Source organism: Mastigoproctus giganteus, chromosome 5 (assembly GCF_048544385.1).
Source record: "Mastigoproctus giganteus isolate SK-2022 chromosome 5, ASM4854438v1, whole genome shotgun sequence".
Lineage (NCBI taxonomy): Eukaryota > Metazoa > Arthropoda > Arachnida > Uropygi > Thelyphonidae > Mastigoproctus > Mastigoproctus giganteus.
Window position 1 is genome coordinate 34,096,679 of NC_143579.1, and position 21,595 is coordinate 34,118,273.

General features: G+C 38.5%; 1 protein-coding gene across 1 annotated transcript in view; it reads left to right on the plus strand.

The window, feature by feature from the left end:
* LOC150085296 (translesion synthesis protein REV1-like) overlaps window positions 1–21,595 on the plus strand; it is a 195,165-nt gene that overhangs the window by 116,364 nt on the left and 57,206 nt on the right. The window contains exons 10-12 of the mRNA XM_090374516.1: window positions 3,208–3,428; window positions 3,590–3,691; window positions 12,909–13,082. Coding sequence (XP_090230642.1) covers window positions 3,208–3,428; window positions 3,590–3,691; window positions 12,909–13,082 — 497 coding nt within the window. The remainder of the gene's footprint in view (window positions 1–3,207; window positions 3,429–3,589; window positions 3,692–12,908; window positions 13,083–21,595) is intronic.

The window sequence follows — 21,595 nt, forward strand, 5'->3', positions numbered from 1 at the left end:
TAATGACTCTGATGAGTACCATGAACAGTTGTGCAGAGAAATAGAATGGGCCAGTAAATTAGAATGTCTTGTAATGGAGGATATTAACTTTCCAGATATTGACTGGAACTTGTGGATTGTTTTCTCAGCAACATGTTCGAGGGGCAACCAGAGGAGGTAATACTCTTGATCTGATTATCAGCAGTGATGACTTATGCATTAGGAATTTGCAGATTAAAGAACCACTAGGTGACAGTGATCACAGTCTACTGATGTGGGATTTACTTAAAGATGTAACTACCATCAAGGGTAAAGGGAAGGGTTTTTGTTTTCATAAAGATGACTAAAGTAGTCTAGGGCAGTTTTTGAATTCTATACAGTGGGATCAACTGATGATGTTAAAAACAGTGAATTCTATGTGGGAGAGCTTCAGGGAATTAATCTTATGGATATCAGATGAACTAATGAGGCTCGTGGCAGAGAAGAAAAATGCGTGGGATGCATATAAATTAGCAGGTGACACAGAAGCCTACAGTAGATATAAGCTAGTCTGTAATCAAGTAACAAAGGAGGTTAGGCAAGCGAAGGCTGATTATGAGAAGTCCTTGGCAAAGGATGCAAAGAAAAACAACAAAGACTTCTTTACTTATGTAAACTCTAGAAGGAAGGGGGGTGAATCAGATTGGTCCACTTGATGTTGGTGGTTTGACTGTTGATGATCCTGCTCAGATAGCTGACAAACTGAATGAGTATTTTTCATCTTCATTCACACATGAGGAATTATTCAAGGAGGGGAATACCAGAAGTTTATCAAACTCTAGCAGGAAGCTAAGTGGTTTTGTAATAACTAAAAGCAAAGAGGAGGAGAAATTGTTGAAGTTAAGCATAACAAAAGGCACCTGGGGTGGATGGAATCTATCCAGTTATATTGAGGAAGGCAGCAAGGGAAGTTAGCAAACCCTTAGCCATAATTATGAGAGCATCCTTAGATTCAGGAGAGGTCCCCGTGGCTGGATATGTGCAAATGTATCCCCAATTCACCAAGGGGGTTCAAAAAATGAAACAAATAATTATAGACCTGTTAGTTTAACTTCTGTTCTGGGGAAAATAATGGAGTCACTAGTTAAAGAAGTGATATAGGAACACCTAGACAAGACTGCAATAATAATTCAGACCCGGCATGGGTTTGTTAAGGGAAAGTCTTGTCTGACCAGTTTGATTGGATACTACGTTGTGGTCACAAAGGAACTGGATGCAAAAAATAATTTTGATATCATATACTTGGATTTCAGGAAAGCTCTTGATACTGTTGCACATGGAAGACTGCTGCATAAATTGGAGTGGTATGGAAATAAGGGGAAGTTGCTGCAATGGATAAAGAGATGGTTGAGTGGGAGATGGCAGAGAGTGGTAATAAATGGACACTGCTCTACGTGGACTAATTTTACCAATGGAGTCCCCAAGGGTTTGGTGCTGGCTCCATTTTTGGTTTGTATATTTATCAATGATATTGATGAAGGTATATCAGGGTTGTTAATGACAGTATGCTACTGCAACAGGATCTAGAAAAGTTAGGCAGGTGGGCTGAGAAGTGGCAACTGAAGTTTAACATTGACAAAATGCAAAGTACTACATGTGGGTAGCAGTAACCCAAGAGAAAAGGTGGAGAGTGAAAAAGACCTGGGGATAATTGTGCAATCAGATATTAAGTCCTCTGAGCAGTGTAGATGGGCCTTCCAGAGCAGGTCATGAAGTTTTGTCAATGATATATAGGAATTTTGCTAGCAGAGACAAGGAGGAGATTATCCCTTTGTATAAGGCAATGGTCAGGCCACACCTGGAGTACTATGTACAGGTCTGGAGGCCTCATTTTAGGAAGGATGTAGAGTCGCTAGAACGAGTACAGAGAAGGGCAACAAGATTGGTGAGAGGAACAAAGGGGTGTGCTTATGAAGAAAGGCTTAAGTTCTACAAATTGCAGCAGCACCTGCATGGTGGCCTGATTAAGGTGTATAAGGTCTTGAATGGTTTGAGCAGTCTCAATGTTGACAAGATACTTCTGCTTGCTGAGATTAAGAACCTGAGGCGGGCATAGATTCAAATTGAGGAAAGACAGTTGTAGAATAGATGTGTGGAAGTTTGCATTTACCAGCGGGTAGTTGATTGCTGGAACAGTGTTCCATCTGTTGTTGTGGCAGTTGATATCTTAAATAAATTTAAGGCTGAACTAGACAAACATTTGGAGTGATTTTGGCTGATGCTGTAGAAGCTTGCTTTCTTGCATCATATGCCTCAACTAATGCTAATGCCAACTCAAAACCGTTGCTCCTACTTCAAACTGAGTGTAGACTTTTCTTCTTGTATTTTAATGAACCATTCCCTCAATAAATGTCAACATTGATTACCAGGAGTGTGTGTGCCCCAACACTACACAGACATCTATCCTACAACCATCCTTTTTGAAATTTATATCCCTGTATGTGCAAGGAATGTAAATTTGGGCATCCTAATGCCATCCACATTTAATTTACTCAATCTGTTGCCTCGATCAGGTCCTGTCCCCTTAAGTGCCTAGTTTCAAGATGCTGCAGTTTGTAAATTGAAGTCTTTTATAGTAAGAGTACCCTTTCGGTGACTAATCTTGCTTTCCAAGGTTCACATCCTTCCTAAAATGATGCTTCCAGATCTATACGTGATACTGAAGATGTGGTCTAATCTTTGCCTTATACAACAGAACAATCACCTCCTTGTCTGTGTGAACAAAATTCCTGTATATCATTGACAGGAGCCCACAAGCTGTCCTAGCAACCTGTCTACAGTGCTCAGAAAATTTCATATCAGACTCTACAATTACCATCAGGTCTTTTTCTTTCTCCACTACTTTCAGTGTGTACCACAATGCACTTTACATTTGTCAATATTAAATCTTAATTGCCTTTTCAGCCCATCTGCCAAATTTTTTGTCTTGTTCAGCATCATACAATGTCAACCTTCATATCATACACAAATTTGGACATTAAATTTGATCTGTCTTCAATGATATCATTAATAAATATCAGAAACAAACTGCCCAGCACTGAAACCTGTAGGACTCCCACTAATAACATTAGTGGAGTCCCACATTAGTCCAAGAAGAGCAGTGCCCGTTAATAACACTTACTGCTTTTAACATGCCGTAAAATATATATAAAAATAAATGTTATTTTTGTTTATTTATTTTTAATATAGGCGTAGGAAGACACATGGCAGCTCGTATAGAATCTCTTGGAGTACACACATGTGCAGAACTGCAGTCTGTGTCTTTGGATATATTGAGAAGAAAATTTGGTCCCAAAATTGGACTTTTGCTGTATAATCACTGTAGAGGGATAGATGACAGAATGCTTACAACAATAAAACAAAGAAAATCTGTGTCTGCAGAAGTTAATTATGGTATAAGATTTCATTGTGTAAGTAGTACCTATTAGTGGGAGAACTGCTCTCTTATCTTTCTTTTAGACTTAATTTTTTGTGCAATTTTAGTCATTGACTAATGAAAGTTTGGAAAGAATTTGTAAGTCTTTTCCTTTAAGCAAGCAGTTTAAAAGCTCATTTAAATATTTTGTTCCAGGAAAGTGATGCTGTGAAGTTCTTAGAAGAATTATCAATAGAAGTGCACCAAAGGTTACACAAAGCAAAAATGAGGGGTCGTTCTGTCATTTTAAAGTTAAAGGTATTTATTATAATTTTATTTGTTATTTTTAATTAACTTATTGAATATAGCCGCACCTGGAGGGAGACATGTCTTTTTAGTTTCTCAAAACAACAAAGTAACACTGAAGCCATATAACCAATTTCACTCCAAATTATTTTGTTTATTATAGTAGATTCCAATGCTTTCTAAAGTGTTTCAGCTGCAGTGTCTTATCAAGGGAATGCAGTTTGGAATTTGTTTGGAGATTTTACATACATCAGAGTGACTTTGAATGGAGTTATGGACTGGATGATCAGTACAAAAAAAATCAATACTCATGTGGATTGTACTGCAGGAAATGAAAGAGGTGTTGTTTATAATGGTCACAGGAAGGTAACCACACTGATTGCATGGAATCTGGAGCTATCAAACAATTATCAGCACTGAATAATTATCAGATCCATTGATTGACTGCTATGTGGATTCATGACTGTATGTCAGATTTCAAACATCATGATACCAACATGGGTTAACTGTACCAGCAGGTATCATTAGGAAATGAATTAAAAAGGGTAGGCTGTATTCACACTTCCTGTTGTTCCATGTGCCTTCATGCCATACCATCATGTCAGCATTTTTAGCAGTGCAGGAAGAGAGCTGATTGGGTTGATGAATGACTTGTATTGTCATTCATTGACCCAATTTTGTTTGTAGCTAGTAACTGATGCACTGACATCTGACATTACATCGAGGAAAGAACTCATCAAATGATGTCCCCCTTGTGCTTCATTGTATGGATGTGTCGCTTACTAACAAATCTCAGGTGGAGGTAAAGGCATTGTATGCTGTCATAATTGTATGTACTCTCAACCATTTTTTTTTTTTTTTCTTTTTAACAAAAAAATAGTGGAAGATACCAAATTATATATAGCCTCCAAAAGGAGGCTATATATAATTTGGTATCTTCCACTATCGCCCCTCCTGTTCTGTCTGACCTTTCTGTACATATTGTGATCCTAATATTGAAATTCTGCATCCCTTATGTCAGTGACACCATGTCTCCAATATTTCCACAATGTCTACATTTTATGACTTAATCAGTACTTCAAATTCATCAGATTTATTTACTATGTTCCTAGCATTAGTAGTGTACATGGAAATACATATGCATCTGTTCTTACTCATAGTCACCCAAACACAGCCTATATATTTGCCTATTCCACAGTAATCCACAACCAGGCTTGAAATTCTTGACACCTTACTTTTCAGGCTGCTGCATGTTCCAATAGAAACAGTGCAAGAATCGCTCTAGTTCAGTGGTTTTCAACCTTTTTTTAATAACGGTACCCTAAGTAATTTATTTTATTTTGCTGCAAAATAAAATAAATTACTTAGGGTACCGTTATTAAAAAAAGGTTGAAAACCACTGAACTAGAGCGATTCTTGCACTGTTTCTATTGGAACATGCAGCAGCCTGAAAAGTAAGGTGTCAAGAATTTCAAGCCTGGTTGTGGATTACTGTGGAATAGGCAAATATATAGGCTGTGTTTGGGTGACTATGAGTAAGAACAGATGCATATGTATTTCCATGTACACTACTTTGGAATTTGTTATAATATTATATATTATATTTATGTATACAGTATATAATTTTATTCTTTATGTAGAGGTACTAAGTAAACATCAATTATAGATCACCACAAAATTAAAAAGATACTGTACACCTTTTTATAATGAAATAAACATATAAATTAAAAAATAATAATAAGTTTAAGTAACTTAAACCCAAATTACGTGGCACCCCTGGAATGTTGTTGCAGCACCCTGGTTGAAAACCACTGCTCTAGTTAATCTATTAGGCTGTTTATCCCCCAATCTATCAGTTTCCCAGCCACCTAATACTGCCTTGATAACATCAATATTCTTGCACCTCTTTTATTTAAGTGTAAAAAGTCTCGTGTTTACAATCACTGAGCACACTGAGAAAAATTCTTTCTCATTCACAATCTCTCCAGGAGGTTTTGATTGAACATGTACTCCCTCCTATTGTGTGTGTGGGCAGCATTGCAAATATTTTCAAATTTAATTGTAGCTTGCAACCTTTTCTCAATATTGCCCTGTACTTGTTAAGTATGCCCTCACATCTCTTACTCCTAAAATTATTAGTGCTGACATGAACAAGAGTGTCACCTTTCCTGCCCTTAAAAGATGATATCTGCTCTAAAATGTCATCTACTTTTGACCCCTGGCAGACATACTCTGGTCCTATTCCACCTATTCTTTTTTGCACAATATATTTCCTGTTTCTCTTACAATAGTTGCTGACAATAACTACTTCTGTTGAGACTAGTGCATTCTGCCTTGCCAATTGCAACTTTGCCTGATGCACAAGTGTGGGATCTGGCATTGAGGTGGGCAGCTGATAGCTTGATGGGGAGTACATTTCAATTCCTTCAAAGGTATCCCTTCTGTTCTTCAAGGTTTCATAAACACCCATCAGAACGCTGAGTTCTTATCTAATTTCCTCATACTCCTTGCACCAAACACTCACAACAGCATCCCCCATGACTGTATCATGTCCCATCCCAGATTTTTCAGCAATCATTGCACAAACAGCTTGTTTCATAAGGCCTTGAATTGTAGGAGACCCCCCCCCCTTTAGTTCTCCCCTGAGCTGCGCCACTTCAAAAATTGACTATTTTCTACATCAGCATGTTAGAGAGGCAACAACAGGAAGCAGAACTCTTGATCTGGTTATCACCAGTGATTCTTCATCCATTAAGAATCTGCAGGTAAAAGACCCGCTGAGTGGCAGTGATCACAGTGTACCAATATGGAATTTAATTAAAGACAACTACTGTCAAGGGTAAAAGGAAGGAAAGAAGGACTGCTTTCATAAGGGTGACTACAGAGGTCTCAGACAGTTTTTAAATTGTGTGCAGTGGGACTAACTGATGATGTTACCAACAGCAACTTCTAAATAGGAAGTAATCACAGAAGCTTTTCATATCAAAAAAAAAAAAAAAAAAAATACTGTTCAAGGCTTAGATCTAAATGGATGTCAGATGGACTATTGAAACAGAGAAGAAAAGTGCATGGGATGCATATAAATTATCAGGTGATACAGATATGGAAGATATAAATTAGTATGCAACCAAGTCACAAAGGTTAGGCAAACTAAGGCAAATTATGAGAAGTCTCTGGCAAAGAATGCTTAGAAAAACAGCAAAGATATCTATTTTATACTAACAGTAGAAGAAAGGGATCGAATCATGCTGAACCATTTGATGTCTATTGGTTAACTGTTGATGGCCCTGCTTAGGTTGCAGACAAATTGAATAGGTAATTTGCATCTACATTGACACACGAGAAATTCTTTATTAAACTCTAAACAAGGAGCTAAATGACTTTGTGTGATAACTGAATGGAAAGTGGAGGAGAGCCGACTGGGCTAGCTGGGTGGGTAAAGTGCCTGCCTGGCAACCCAAAGGTCGCTGGTTCGAATCCCCCCCTCAGGCTTAGATCAGAGTAGTGCAAAAACTTTGGGAGGTGCATTATGGCCACAGAAGCACCAACAACTAACAAAAAAAAAAAAGTGGAGGCGATTGTTGAGGATGGACATAAAAGGCACCTGGAGTGGATGGAATCTATCCAATTATGTCTAAAAAATATATAAATTCATACACCGACCATTGAATAAAATTTAATATGACTACAATCTTTACACAAAAATATTTACAATAAACTATTGCGGAATGCTAAAAACTGTAATAAAAGATCATTTACAATAAAATTTGCTAAAATATAAAACATTAAAAGCGCTAAAAACCTGAAGCTTTCGGGAGCTTATTATTATGTTATTATTTTGGTTTTTAGGAGCATTAGCAACTAAGGCCATATTGCTCCGGGATATGCGGTGGTCATTCCCTGACCTTTCCGCATCCTCCGTATTTGGTGGTGACGGGCTTGAACCCCGGTCTCATCAAGAAGCGTGTGCTACGCACTGCTGCTCCTTCCCACCTGGCTACGGAGGCGCCTGCTTTCGGGAGCGTCAGCTCCCTTCTTCAACAGTGATATGACTTCCTGCAACATCTCCTTAAGTAGCAGGCTCACGGTACCTCCACACGTGGTATTTCTCCACGTGGTTCAATCGGCACATGGTCAGAACTGGAAGCGGAAATGTCTCGGGAACGTGGCAAAGAAAATCGTTCATCCGACCTTAATATAATTGTTTCAAAGATAGGATTAATACGTATACCTCTATCTCTATTCATGATATTCCTACTGGATGAACTAATCCGTAAACCCTCGAGCCATTTACGCTCCCAATATCCATGTGCACGATCCAAAATAATAGCGTCCTCCGGGGAGATTTGATGCTGCTTCTCCCAAAAATGTTTCAGGATATCCAATTATGTTACAGGAGGCATCAAAGGAGGTAAGCAAACAATTAGCCATAATTATGAGAGCATCCTTGAATTCAGGGGAAGGCTTTATGGACTGGAGAAGTGCAAATATATCCCCAATTCATAAAGGGGGATCAAAAGGCGACATGAGTAAATTACAGACCTTAACGTTAACTTAATGTGTGTTACAGGGAAAATAATGGAGTCACTGGTTAAACAAATAATGCAGGACCATTTGGACAGGCATGCAATTATACTGCAATCACAGCATGGATTTTTCAAGAGGTGGTCTTATCTAACCAATCTGATAGGTCAGTGATCTCAAACTCAAATTGCATGCGGGCCGAATGCACGATTTGAAAGCAGCTGATGGGCCGTACGTTAGTTTGTCTCCATCTATATAGCAATATGCACTGCGCAGCTGTGCATCCAGCTAACCAACTAGTGACTGACTCAAGGAAAATATATATCAGAATTACCAATTCAATAGAAAAAATTGGAAACACCACAATACTGAACGCCACCAACTGTTGGCTGGCAAACGAAATTTACTGATTGTACCGACATGGGAAATTCTCCCACCTTATCCGTCACGTGGCCTGGCATACAAGCATACAGTGACAAAGACAAAGCCCCAACCTATTCATTCTATCTCTTTTTCCTTCAATAGCAGTCACGTACATAAGCTCAGTCCACATCTCTATGTCTCTAAAATTATAAGCACCATATTTACAACAAATACATAATTGAAATGTATTCGCGGGCCGTGTAAAATTGCTTCAGGGGCTGGATGCGGCCCGCGGGCTGTCAGTTTGAGACCACTGTGATAGGTTACTATGATGCAGTGACAAAGGAACTGGATGCAAGAAATAAATTTAACATCATATATTTGGATTTCAGGAAGGCTTTTGATACTGTTGCTTATAAAAGACTGTTGTACAAACTGGAGCAATGTGGCATTAAAGGCAAGTTACTACTATGGATAAAGGGATGGTTAAATGGAAGAAGAAAGAGTGGTTATCAGTGGGCACTGCTCTAAACATACCAAACATACCAAATGTAGACTAATGTTAGTGGAATTCCCCAGGGTTTAGTATTGGGTCCATTGTTGTTTTCAATATTTATCAACCATATTGATCAAAGTATATCATGTTTGATGTCTGAGTTTGCTGATGATACAAAGGTTGGCAAGGTGGTTAACGACAGTCATCAGGATGAGCAACTATAACGAGATCTAGGAAAATTGAGTCAATCGGCTGAGAAATGGCATTTGACAAATGCAAAGTACTGCACATGGGTAGCAGTAACCCTAGAGAAACTTAAAAACTGTGTGGTACTACACTCAGGGCATTGGAGAATGAAAAAGACCTGGGAGTAATTGTGCAGTCAGACATAAAATTCTCTAACATGCTGTCAGGACAGCTCATGGGGTTTTGCCAATGTAATAGAGACACTTTGCTAGCCAGGGATAAGCAGGTGATTATCTCTTTGTACAAGGCCATGTTTAGGCTGCATCTGGAGTATTGTATATAGTATTGGAAGCCTCACTTTAGGATGGATGTAAATCTGTTGGAATGGATGCAGAGAAGGGCAACCAGATTGGTGAAGACAACGAAAGGGTGCACTTACCAAGAAAGGCTTCAGTTCTGCAAATTGGAGCATCTGGAAACTAGGGGTACCTGCAAGGAGATCTGATTGAGATGTTTGAGGCCTTGAATGGATTGAGTAAGCTAAATGTTGATGGCATTCTTCCTCTTGCTGATACTACGTACATGAGGGGACAATAAAATCAAATTGAGGAGGGATGGTTGCAGGACAGATGTGCGTAAGTTTGTCTTCAGCCAGCAGATGGTTGATTGTTGGAACAAACTTTCCTCTGTTGTTGTGGAAGTAAGTAGTTTGAATAAATTCAAGGGACTAGATAAATTCTTGAAAGGTATGGAAGATGAGAGGTGTGTAAGTTTTTTTTAAATTTTTTTGGCTGATGCTTTATAAGCTTCCTTTCTTGCATCATTTTCCATACTACACTGGCATGAAAAACGTAAGGACCAGTCAGGTTTTCACCTGTAGCTTCTCATAGGCTTGACCTGAATATTGGAAAAACATACCAAAGGAACCTTGTGAGGTACAGAAATGATGAAGGAAACAACACCGACACAACAACAGAAACAAAACGGTACAGAGGGACTTTATTCAAAAATGGCATCATAGCACTGGCTGCCATGATACAGATGCATCACTGCCAAAGATGGAACAAAGGGAAGAGGTAGCCCTCAGTAGGAGATATGGCCACCCCTAATGTCAATGCAGGCTTTGCACCGCCTGTCCATACTTAAAACAATGTTGATAAGTTCTTGCGGTAACATTGTCCATTCCTCTGTCGGTGCAATCTTCAGCTGGTAAACATTTTCTGGTGGGTGTGGATGTGCCACTAAGTGGCTCCCCAGAGCGTCCCATATGTGTTCGATGGGATTTAGATTTGGGGGGGGGGAGACAGGCAGGCCAATCCATACAAACAATGCCCTCACTTTCCAAAAGCATATCAACAGCTGCAGTGCAATGGGGTGTGGCATTATCATCCATAAACATGAACTCAGGGCCAATGGCACACCTCGGAACAGACACGCATGAGGAAGGATTACCTCAGTACAGTAGCATGCACCAGTTACAGTACCACCTTCCAGTATCTGGAGTTGTGTACATCCATCCAAGATAACTCCTCCCCAGACGAGAACACCTCGACCACCATAGCGATCCTTTTCAGTGATGTTTGCGGGGTGATACCATGTGCCAACCTCTCACCAGATTAGCTGACGTCCAGAATCGCTGCTGAGACTGAATCTACTCTCATCAGTAAAGAGCACCTTGCCCCATTGCACTGCTGTCCAGTCCTTGTGTTTGATGCACCACTGTAAACGGTGTCTCCGATGGGCAGGTGTTAAAGGGACACAGCGTACTGGCTATCGGGCAAACAGTCCACCTTTGTGGAGTCACCTGGCCACAGTAAACCACGATATCGTGCATCCTGTGTAGCTGGTTTGCACTGGATCCTGCTGTCTGGTGTCGGTCCCTCTTGGCCCCTAGGAGTATATAGTGGTCGTAATTGGGCATTGTTTTTCGTGGACGACCACCACTGGTCCTTCAAACAGCTGTACCTATCATTCTGAAGGCCGACCACACTTGTAGGACGATGCTATGGGTCATACCGAACTCTGCAGCCACACTCCTCGCACTTCAACCTTCCTTGACCTTCTCAATTATTCGACCCTAGGTAAAGTCATTCAGATGTTGTCTACTGGCCATTTCGTTGTCCTGTATGAAACCAATCGAATGTCTGTAACAATCATGTTCACCATTCAGTAATTTGCACATAACTGCTGAACTGCTGCTTTTATCTGTTTATATGAGCCCTCTCATCACGATTCAAATTTTTGCATGTGCACCAGCTTTCTACTGAATGGCCACAGTTATGCAAATCATCACATGCTCTTTTGTTTGATTTTGTGGTTGTAAACTTTAGAAATAGTGTTCGTCCTTAAGTTTTGCACACCGGTGTAATACTAGTATTAATACCTTACTGATCCATTCTTGAAGTCTATCTAAGTTGTTCTGAAGAAGTACTGCTTGTCAATGCTTATTAACTTCTCTGCAAATTTTGACATCTTGGCCTGTGTTACTTCGTCAGTGTTATTTCAGAAAATCATAAACAACAATAGTCCCAGTACTGGTTTTTTGAGAATGCCACTTCTTATGTTGGTCCGATCTGAAGAGTAATCATTAATCACAGCCCTCTGCTTCCTATACTGCAGCCACCTTGTGATCTATTTGGGAAAATTTCCCGACATGTTCTGTCTTAGAGTAACCTCTCATCTGATGCTAAGTCAAATGCTCTGTAGTAATCCAAATAAACAGTATTAAAATTATTTCCTACATTCAGCTCGTGAATGATTAAAATTAGCTTACCATGTTGTTTAAACATGATTTTTCCCTTTACAGAAGTGAACCCTTCTGCCTAAGATCACCATCTACCCCAATCTCCCTCTCTCAATTGTTGTTTGTGATGTACTGTATATGTTGGTTATAGTGAACATACTTTTTCTTACTTACAAAAAATAAAAATAAATAAATAAGTAAATCAATAAAGATGAATGAATTCTTTGGTTGCTCATCATTTTCTTTTAGAGTGCCCAGTCTTCTAACCAAAGAAATGAATGGTATGTACTGGTAGGGTTGACTTAGCTGCATGTGAGAGTTACTCTCATAGGCCTATTATCACATTTTTTGGTGATTGTTTACATTATGCCTGAATTTAAATTGCACGAAACATTCTGAAATGTAACCCTTGCTTAAATTAAGAAGTCATTGTATAAGTTATAAGTCATTGTATAAGTTATTTTGATTTCTATTCATTTCTATTAATTTTAATATAAAATTTATACTTATAACTTGTTTTTTCCTTTATTAACATGCATTTTACATCAGACCTAGAGACACAATGTTGCTGTTGTTTTTTGTAATTCCAACAGTTGTACAGCGACATCCTTTCTAGATTATATCTATGTTTTAAATGTATTATACATTTTATATTTACTTGTCCTCCTTTCTTCCTCTTTTTTATCTCTTTTCCTCTGTTATTTCTTTCCTTTCTCCTGTCATTTTTTCATATCTGTACTTGCTCTCTTTCTCTCCTTTATTTTTATATATATATATAGTGTGTGTGTGTGTGTGTGTGTGTGTGTGTGTGTGTGTGTGTGTGTGTGTGTGTGTGTGTGTGTGTGTGTGTGTGTGTGTGTGTGTGTGCATATTCCAATCAATCTAATGAACAGTATTTGTTTAATTGAATGTTTTAGGTTAGAAAGAAAGATGCACCCATTGAAACCGCAAAATTCATGGGCCATGGTGTATGTGACAGTATTACTAGATCTGTTCAATTGCATTCAGCAACGGATAAATCTGAGTTCATAAGTAAGGAATGTATTAAACTTCTGCATGCAATGAATGTTAATCCAGAAGATATAAGGGGGGTAAGGTGATAATTTTTCTTTGATTAATTAATTTTTATTTAATGTGTGTGTGTCTTTTGAAAAAAAAATTGTGTGAATTGTATTACTCATAAGGTATTTTAGGCATTATGCAACAACAAGTTAAAGTTTTTATTATTTTTCTAAATAAAAAATAATGTAAGAAAATTGATATATTGCCATTGCAATAGCGCATATAGGATTACCATTTGGTTGACTGCAATATTGGTGTCTGTGAAACAGTCATTTCACAAGATATATTCATAATGGGTTTTTTTTTTTTTTTTTTTTTTGTAATTACAAAATAAAAAATAAAATATTTTATACATTAAAACCTCAGTTATATGAGCTTCTATTAACCTAGTTGGCTACCCAAAGGGAAAAAAGAAAAGAGAAAGGAAGAAAGAAAAGGGTATTTAGAATTATTTATGCAACAGTGTATAGCCAAAAATGCCCTAATTAGCACTTGAACTGGAAAATAGTAACTGCGACATTTGGATGTCAAAATTATTAAACTACTCAAACTTGTAATCAACAATGGCATTCTTAATCTTTTGAAAAACCTTTGGGACATGTAACAACTGGAACACTTTGCAAGTAATATAACAGCGCAATGTGGCCTCAGATGCTAATATGCTATGTAAATACAAAAAACAACAGCATAATGTAAAAAAAAAGGCCCAGGTGTTAAGCATTTTGTGGCTAATCAATATCGGTGCAATTTTCAGAGCATCTCTAAAGAGCTTTTTTGGCAAATAGTGTTTTCTTTTGTGTGTATGAATATTGTTTTCCCTATTTCATACTACAGTAGCTCTTTTGCACTACAAGAAGTAGGCAGAGGCCCAGAAAGGAAATCACCTTTGTTTCTTTTTCTATTAATGCTATTAGTGGCACTGCTCCTGCCTCCCCATGGCAGGGACAGAAACCTTGGAAGGAAAAGTTAACCCTCAGTGCTAAAAGGAACAAATATGGACAATACTAGTTCAGGAACATGTCGATCACCTGTCCAGATGAAAGGAACAGAGGTGAAAATGCTGTGACTTCCAGTACTAAAAGAGAAAACAGACATTACCAACAATAAAATACCTTGTGTCCTTATTCTGCACTCATTTAATGATAACCCTTTAAGCAATTTATCACCCTCCTTAGTGCATAAATGTTTAGAGACTAGTGCTGGTCCTCTTCAGATGGTCCACAGATTAGTCAGGTGATCTATTTGTTGAAATGGCAGAACTTCGACAATCGGAATGGGTATTAACAATCTCTACTTTTGGTGGAATTCCCACTAAAGTCACACTCGGTGCTACTTTGAATACCTCCAAAGGTTTAATATCTCAATGGGACTTACTATAGGTGGCTGAGGAAGAAATTATGGAAAAACTCCAAGACCAAAACATAATCCAGGTCAAAAGTATGATGACTAAGAAATGGAGTGCTTGTCCTTACATGTACAATTTTTAAATTGTGGTACATGTAAGGATTTTTAAATTCAAATTGAGGAAAGACAGTTGTAGAATAGATGGGCAGAAATTTGCCTTTAGCCAGTGGGTGATTGATTGCTGGAACAAACTTCCATCTGTTGTTGTGGAAGTTGGTAGCTTAAATAAATTCAAGGAAGAACTGGACAAATGGATGTGTGAAATGAGATAGATTTTTTTTTTTTTTTTTAGCTGATGCTGTATAGAGGCGTATGATGCATGAAAGCTTGCTTTCATGCATCATATGCCTCTTCTAATGCTAAAAGCAAATTTAACGTTCTTATATACTAGAGCTCATAGTTATATACACCTTCCCACAGGTACAAGACCTGCATTTGACCAAACAGTCTGCTCTCCAAATTTATACTCTCAAAATTTGAATGATCCCTTGAGTAAAGTGTAAAGTGTTCATTGTCTAATGGTCCCAGGGGTTCCCCCATCTCCACATTGTGTACTCTGTTTGTGAAACACAGAACACTGTAAAGGCCAGAGATTTTAAAAAGTGTTTGTGTTGTTCCTCTGATCTTTTAGCCATTGGGCCCCTAGTGGTACCACCTATTGCCCACACTTTTCCCCGAGGAGACAGGTCAGGCAGAGAGAGAGAGAGAGAGAGAGAGAGAGAGAGAGATCGCATTAGAAGTAAGTACTCTAGCAGGCCCTGCCACCTATTTTCCTAAGATTTCAGTGTCAAGGGCCTATATATATAGAAAAAAAAAAGAAAATATTTTATTTCTACTTCTATATGATGTATTTTACTATAACTTTTGATATAAAACTTTTGATTTTAATATAAAGTAGAATATTTGGATGTAAATGTTTGTAAGGAAAATTACTGCAAATAAAATGCTCTGGTTTTATTGCAACTAAAGCCTTTTATTTTATTTATAAAAATAAATTATTTTTTTCTCTGTCTTACAAAGTGAACAGTCAACACTTTTTGGTTTTTTATCAACAAACAACTAATTCAGACATATTCCAGTGATTTATTTATTTGTCAAGGATTTGAATAAAATTTTCATTACTGTAAGTTAGCCAATCTCTGCAAGTATTTCAATTTGTCTTCTACCTGCTCATATTCCTGCAGAAAAGTGGCAACCAAGTCATGCAGTGCATCATATCTTCTCTTTTTCACCTCTAGACGGACTTGCCTGTGCATTAGCCAGTGTCAATCTGTGGCAAGCCAGGTCCCTCTTCAGTCCATCAAACAAAAAACACACACAATGCTGGGAATAAGGAATTAAGTGCATTGTGAAATCTCTCACAGCAGTTTGTAGTTTTAGGCGACCGGTCAAGAGCTGCATCATGATGATTCCATGTTCTTATTGGAAACTGGGGATCTCTACCTGCTGCACCCTAAATTGTCATTCAGTTATGAAGACAAAAGATGGCAACATAGTACAACAACCAACCAAACATTGTTATGATTTCTGTCTTCAAAAAGCAGAAGCCAACGTTGCCAGAAGCAAAATGAGGCAATACATGAGAGTAATTAGTTCTACTCCTCCTCGCAATATGATGGGGAATGCGTTGTCAGAGTTGAGTAACGATGTACTGGCCCATATGCTCAAACAATCATCCCTTGCGAGAAGTCTTCTCAATCACAAAAAGATGGTCATTTGCCTAATCCACAACAAATTTCGACATTCCTGAGAAGTACCGTCAACTGATACTTCATGATTCAGGTCTGGATGAACCAGACAGAACTCTGGTTTTAGGTGGTAAAGAACTCTTGGTTGAATTGAACAAAGATACAATTTATGGTGATGGCACCTTTGATAAAGTTCCAAACATGTTTTACCAACTGTATACATGGCATGCCAAGGTGGGTAACTCATCTGCCTATATCCACCATGTATTTACATTTTGTTACAGAAAAAGAACTTGGATACTTATGATAGAATGTTTGAAATCGTGAAGCTGTTGGTTCCAAATCTGGCACCTCAAGGTTTTAGTGGATTTTGTGAAGGCTTGCATGAATGCAGTGAGGATTGCCTTTCCACATGCGGAGGTCAAAGGGTGCTATTTCCATCTGTGTCAGAGTCTCATCAGGAAACTCAGCAATTTTGGCTTGAAGACTGAATTTGAAACATATAAATATAAAACTCAAGTTGAAGTCTCTTGATGCATTAACCTCTGTCCCAGTCCATGATGTGAGGAGTGTCTTTGATGAGCTTGCTGCCACTTTCCAGACGAAGATAGCTATAATGAGGTGCTCACGTACTTCTTTTCCACATACATTGTGGGTGCAGCCAGTAGAGATCACCCAGTTTCCAACAAGAATATGGAATCATCATGATGCAGCTCTTGAACGGTTGCCTAAAACCACAAACTGCTGTGAGGGATTTCACAATGCACTTAATTCCCTATTCTACTGCAGTCATCCCATCGTGTGGTTTTTTGTTTGGACTGAAGAGGGACCTGGCTTGCCACAGATTGACACTGGCTAATGCACAGGCAGGTCCGTCTAGAGGTGAAAAAAAGAAGATATGATGCACTGCATGACTTGGTTGCCACTTTTCTGCAGGAATATGAGCAGATAAAAGACAAACTGAAATACTTGCAGAGATTGGCTAACGTACAGTAATGAAAATTCTATTCAAATCCTCGACAAATAAATAAATCACTGAAATATGTCTGAATTAGTTGTTTGTTGATAAAAAAACCAAAAAGTATTGAATGTTCATAAGACAGAGAAAAAATAATTTATTTTTATAAATAAAATAAAAGACTTTAGTTGCAATAAAACCAGAGCATTTTATTTCCTGTAATTTCCCTTACAAACATTTACATCCAAATATTCTATTTTATATTAAAATACCTCGTGTAGAAGTAGAAATAAAATATATAAATACATTTTGTTGCCTTTTGAAATATGAAATAATTTGTTTTTTGTAAACTAAAAATAATGCGAGCATTTTTTTGTGAGCATTTATCCATGTGGGCATTTATGACAGTGGAGTTTTTTCTGTGCGGAATTTTCATGTGGGCTTTTTTCATGTGCGCATTTATCTGGTCACCTCAGTTAGAGTAGGGGTGAAGACTGAAGAAGGGGGGAAACAGAAGTATGGGATGATAGGGAAGACAACTCCAGAAAGGTCAGTGGAGATGCCCCACCAGGAGAAAAGGTGATGGCAGGGAGGGAGAGTAGACTGAAACCCATCACCTCCCCCTTCCTACGAGGGGAGGGGAGTGTTAAAGTGAACTGAGTTAGGGCACCCAGTTCAGAATGCCTGGTGGCCAAGAATAGCAGTTGATATCTAGTGGCACACTGGCGGCGTGTCAGTCCATGTGGTTGAAGTCTTTATTTAGGAGATAATGTTATTGGTCACATCCATGAGAGTCATGTCCAGAAGTATATGAACCTTTTGTCTTTTGCAGGTTGTCTCTATTCATAGGTTTTGGAACATTTTGGTGGTGGTACCTGAGCAAGTTGTTCTTCACTTGGTAGTTGTTTTGGTGGGTGACATCTTTGTAGCATGGATGGTGGTTCACATCAATGATGGCAATGCTGGTCAAGTTTTCCTGCTTTGTTCCAGTATCATCAGGGTCCCAGGGTTCAATTAGTTGAGAGGTTTATCACATTCCTGTAATTAATTGCCTTCTCCTTGAGAAAAAGCTGCTGCGCATAGTTGGTGAGAGCTTGATACTCTTCTATAGTATCCAGTAGGTGATTTTCTTTTTGCCTTTTTGTGTATAAGTCAGCTTTGTGATGAGCTGGCAGGGAGATCATTGTAGAGGGTGCACTCATGCATGAGGTGATCCCAGTTCTCAGTTCCTCCACAGGAGTACGCAAAGTCCTCTTCTAAGCCAAAGGTTGTTACCTTTGCTTTTATTGCACCATGGCCAGTAAGCAAATATGTGGCGTACAGGCCTGGAGAAAACCATGTTGGGGATTTTGGATAGACTGCTGATATCTGGGACCAAATCTCCTGGTGATGTCCCCCTTGGTTGAATTTGTCTAGTGGTCCTGCCACACTCGCTGCATGTGTGCTTGAAGTCTCCTCTTCTCCATTTTTTGGTTGTTGGTTAGATTCAGCTTGAACCCCAGCAGGTCTGAGACAATTAGAAAGATGATACATCATTCCTGTTCTCACCACCTCCAGGTCGAGGGAAGGGCCCCACCAGGACCTGGATGGCGTGAGTACTCACAGTGCAGCAGGCACGAGAGATGGAGAGCAGGACCATGCGTTTAGCAAGGCTATGACTGTTTATTACAGTCATAGCCTTGCTAAACCAAACTCCGGCTGCATACGTAATCACAGGAATGAAGATAGCCTTGTAATACATCGAAAGGGTTTGCTTGTTGAGAACTTAGTCCCAATGGGAGACCCTAGCAACCATGGAAGTATAGTTTTTTACTTTGGTTCTAATGTATTTGAGATGAGCTTGGAAAGAGTGGTTTCTGTCTAGTACTATGCCAAGATATTTTGAGTTGCTCTGACAGCTTTACAATCTTGTTTCCAATTTTAATCTGTGGCACTCGCTGTTATAATACAGAGAGTTCCTTTAAGAAGCAGAGAGTTTGTTTTTGATGGTGATATGGTCAGACTGTGTTTTTGCCCAGTCCTGGAGGATTTGGAGCACGTGGTTTGCAAGGGTCTCTAGCTGGACCCTGGAATTTGCCACCGCTGCCAGTATGAGGTCATCAGTAAAGGCTTGTGATCAATCCCTTGAGTAGAGTGTGTTTAGTGTCAAACGGCACCAGGGGTTTCTCTCATCTCAGCATACTATATATTGGGGGTGTGAAACAGAACGCTGTCAATGCCAGAGATTTAAAAGTGTATGAATTTTGTATATGTGTAGTGTACCATTGTTCCTCTGGATCCCTTGAGTAGTAATCACTACCTGGTTATCTGTACAAATTTAACTAAATATGCCTCCACAAACTGAAAAAAAGAATTACATGGAAAGTTAAGGATGCCAACTGGAATCTGTATCAGAAACATACAGTGTTGATGAAAACATTGTTCGGTCTCTTCAACTGCATTCTGGTATAGCAATTTCAAAATTTTCCAGAATATGTAGTTATCCTAAAATGTGGTGGAACGCAGACTATAGCAATACAAAAAGAGAAAAGAACAAACCTTGGAACTTATTCCATAAACATCCTACTACTAAAAATCTAATTCAATACAAGAAGGCAAAATCCTGCTGTGCAAGGAGATAAAGCAAAAAAGAATGGATCTGCCTTCCATCAGTAATTACTAGCTGCAGATGTTAAATTAATTTGGAATAATATAATTGGTAAAGCTGCTCCTCTACTACACCAATTATGCACTGGAATGGACAAGATATTGCTGATCCTATGACATTGTCAATGCTCCTGATAAAACTTTTCAAACTATATCAGCATCATGATGTGAGCCTCACTTTCAGAAATACAAAGAACAAGCTGAAAAATACAAAATAAACTGCAATTCACTAAACCACTGATCTTACAATCAGTCACTACTATAGTTGAGCTGCACAATAGTCTTGCATAGTGAAGACATATTGCAGCAGGTCCTAGTGAAGAATCCCTTAATCCCTTCATGGATTATCCCGAGATATCTTGTTTTTAGTTTTAAAAGTTATTTGGAACTACACGAAATATCTAGGGATACAATAATACCCGAAGCAAACAATAATACCTCCAATTTTAGGACTGAAACGTATTTTCTCGGGCATTTACTGGCTAATTTTTCATTAGCCAGGTAAATCCCGAGATTTCTCAGGATTTTCTTACGCCTGGCAGCAGACAACTGGCTTTCGTTTTTCTTATATTGTACAGCATGTCAGAATGGTAGCGTGCATTTCTGTGCTGCCAGTAAGCAAAATATAATTTGCCATCCTAAATGCAGAATACTGAACCCACGCCCAGGTAGGTAAAGTGCCTGCCTGGCAACCGAAAGGTCGCAGGTTCGAATCCCGCCTCGGGCTTGGATATCACGATGGTGCCGCACTATCTGGTTGGATCTCACTGCCACGATACACGAAGGAAGCAGGAAAAAAAACTGGTTCCTTTGTGTATTGCTCACATCATACAATAAAAAAAAAAAAAAAAAAAAAAACTGAACCCACGAAATTAATTCACAAAAACAATATCGAAAATATTTCGGCGTCCTCTTGAACTGCCACCCATAAGCGACCCACACTTACCTTGCCTGTCCACTTGTAGCGGCCGTGTGTCAGAATGTTAGTTAGCTCGCAATTTTTGCTTGTTGCGGGAGGTTACTGCTTGTGCATTCCATTTGATTTTTTAAATTTATTTATATAATGAGTAATGAAGAGTTTTTTTCTGTGCCTTTCTTTTAGCTCAAGCACTAATTTATTTAAAAAATCTGTATAATTTGCACACTTTTTTTTTTGCGTACATGAGATAACTTGGAATAGCCCAAATGGATTAATTACTCCCATGTATTTTCTACGAAATAATTAATAAAAAACTATACAAGTATTCGCATGATGCATACTTTTAATCTGTTAAATTAAAAAAGTTGATCCGTTACGGCACATTTTCTGGAAAAAATGTTCCAGGAAGGGACATTTTTATGGTTGTCCCTTCCTGGTTGTCTCCTACGACTGTACAACAGAATATACATATATACACCTATCCTAATAACTGGCAGTGGAGACATTCCACTGTCCTTGCATTTCTGAAACCAGGCATAGATCACTTGAGTATTTTGAATTATAGGCCCATTCCACTTACTAGCTGCTTAGGTAAGTTGCTCAAAAGAATGATTAATACTAGACTGACTTGGTTTCTGGAATCCAATAACTTCCTGAGTCTACATCAATATGTTTTTTAAAATCAAGATCCTCACTAGATTTGATAGTAAAAGCCAAAACAAATATTTGTAATGTATTCCTTAAAAATGAGCACTTAGTTATTTTTTTCCCTTGATATAGACATTTGCTACAACCTAGAGATATGGCATGTTGCATGATGTGTATGAATTTGGGTTGTAAGGCCATCTCCCAAAATTTATTTAAAATTTCCTGAACAATAGAACTTATCAAGTTTGCATTCATAATACCTATTCCCAAACATTTGTC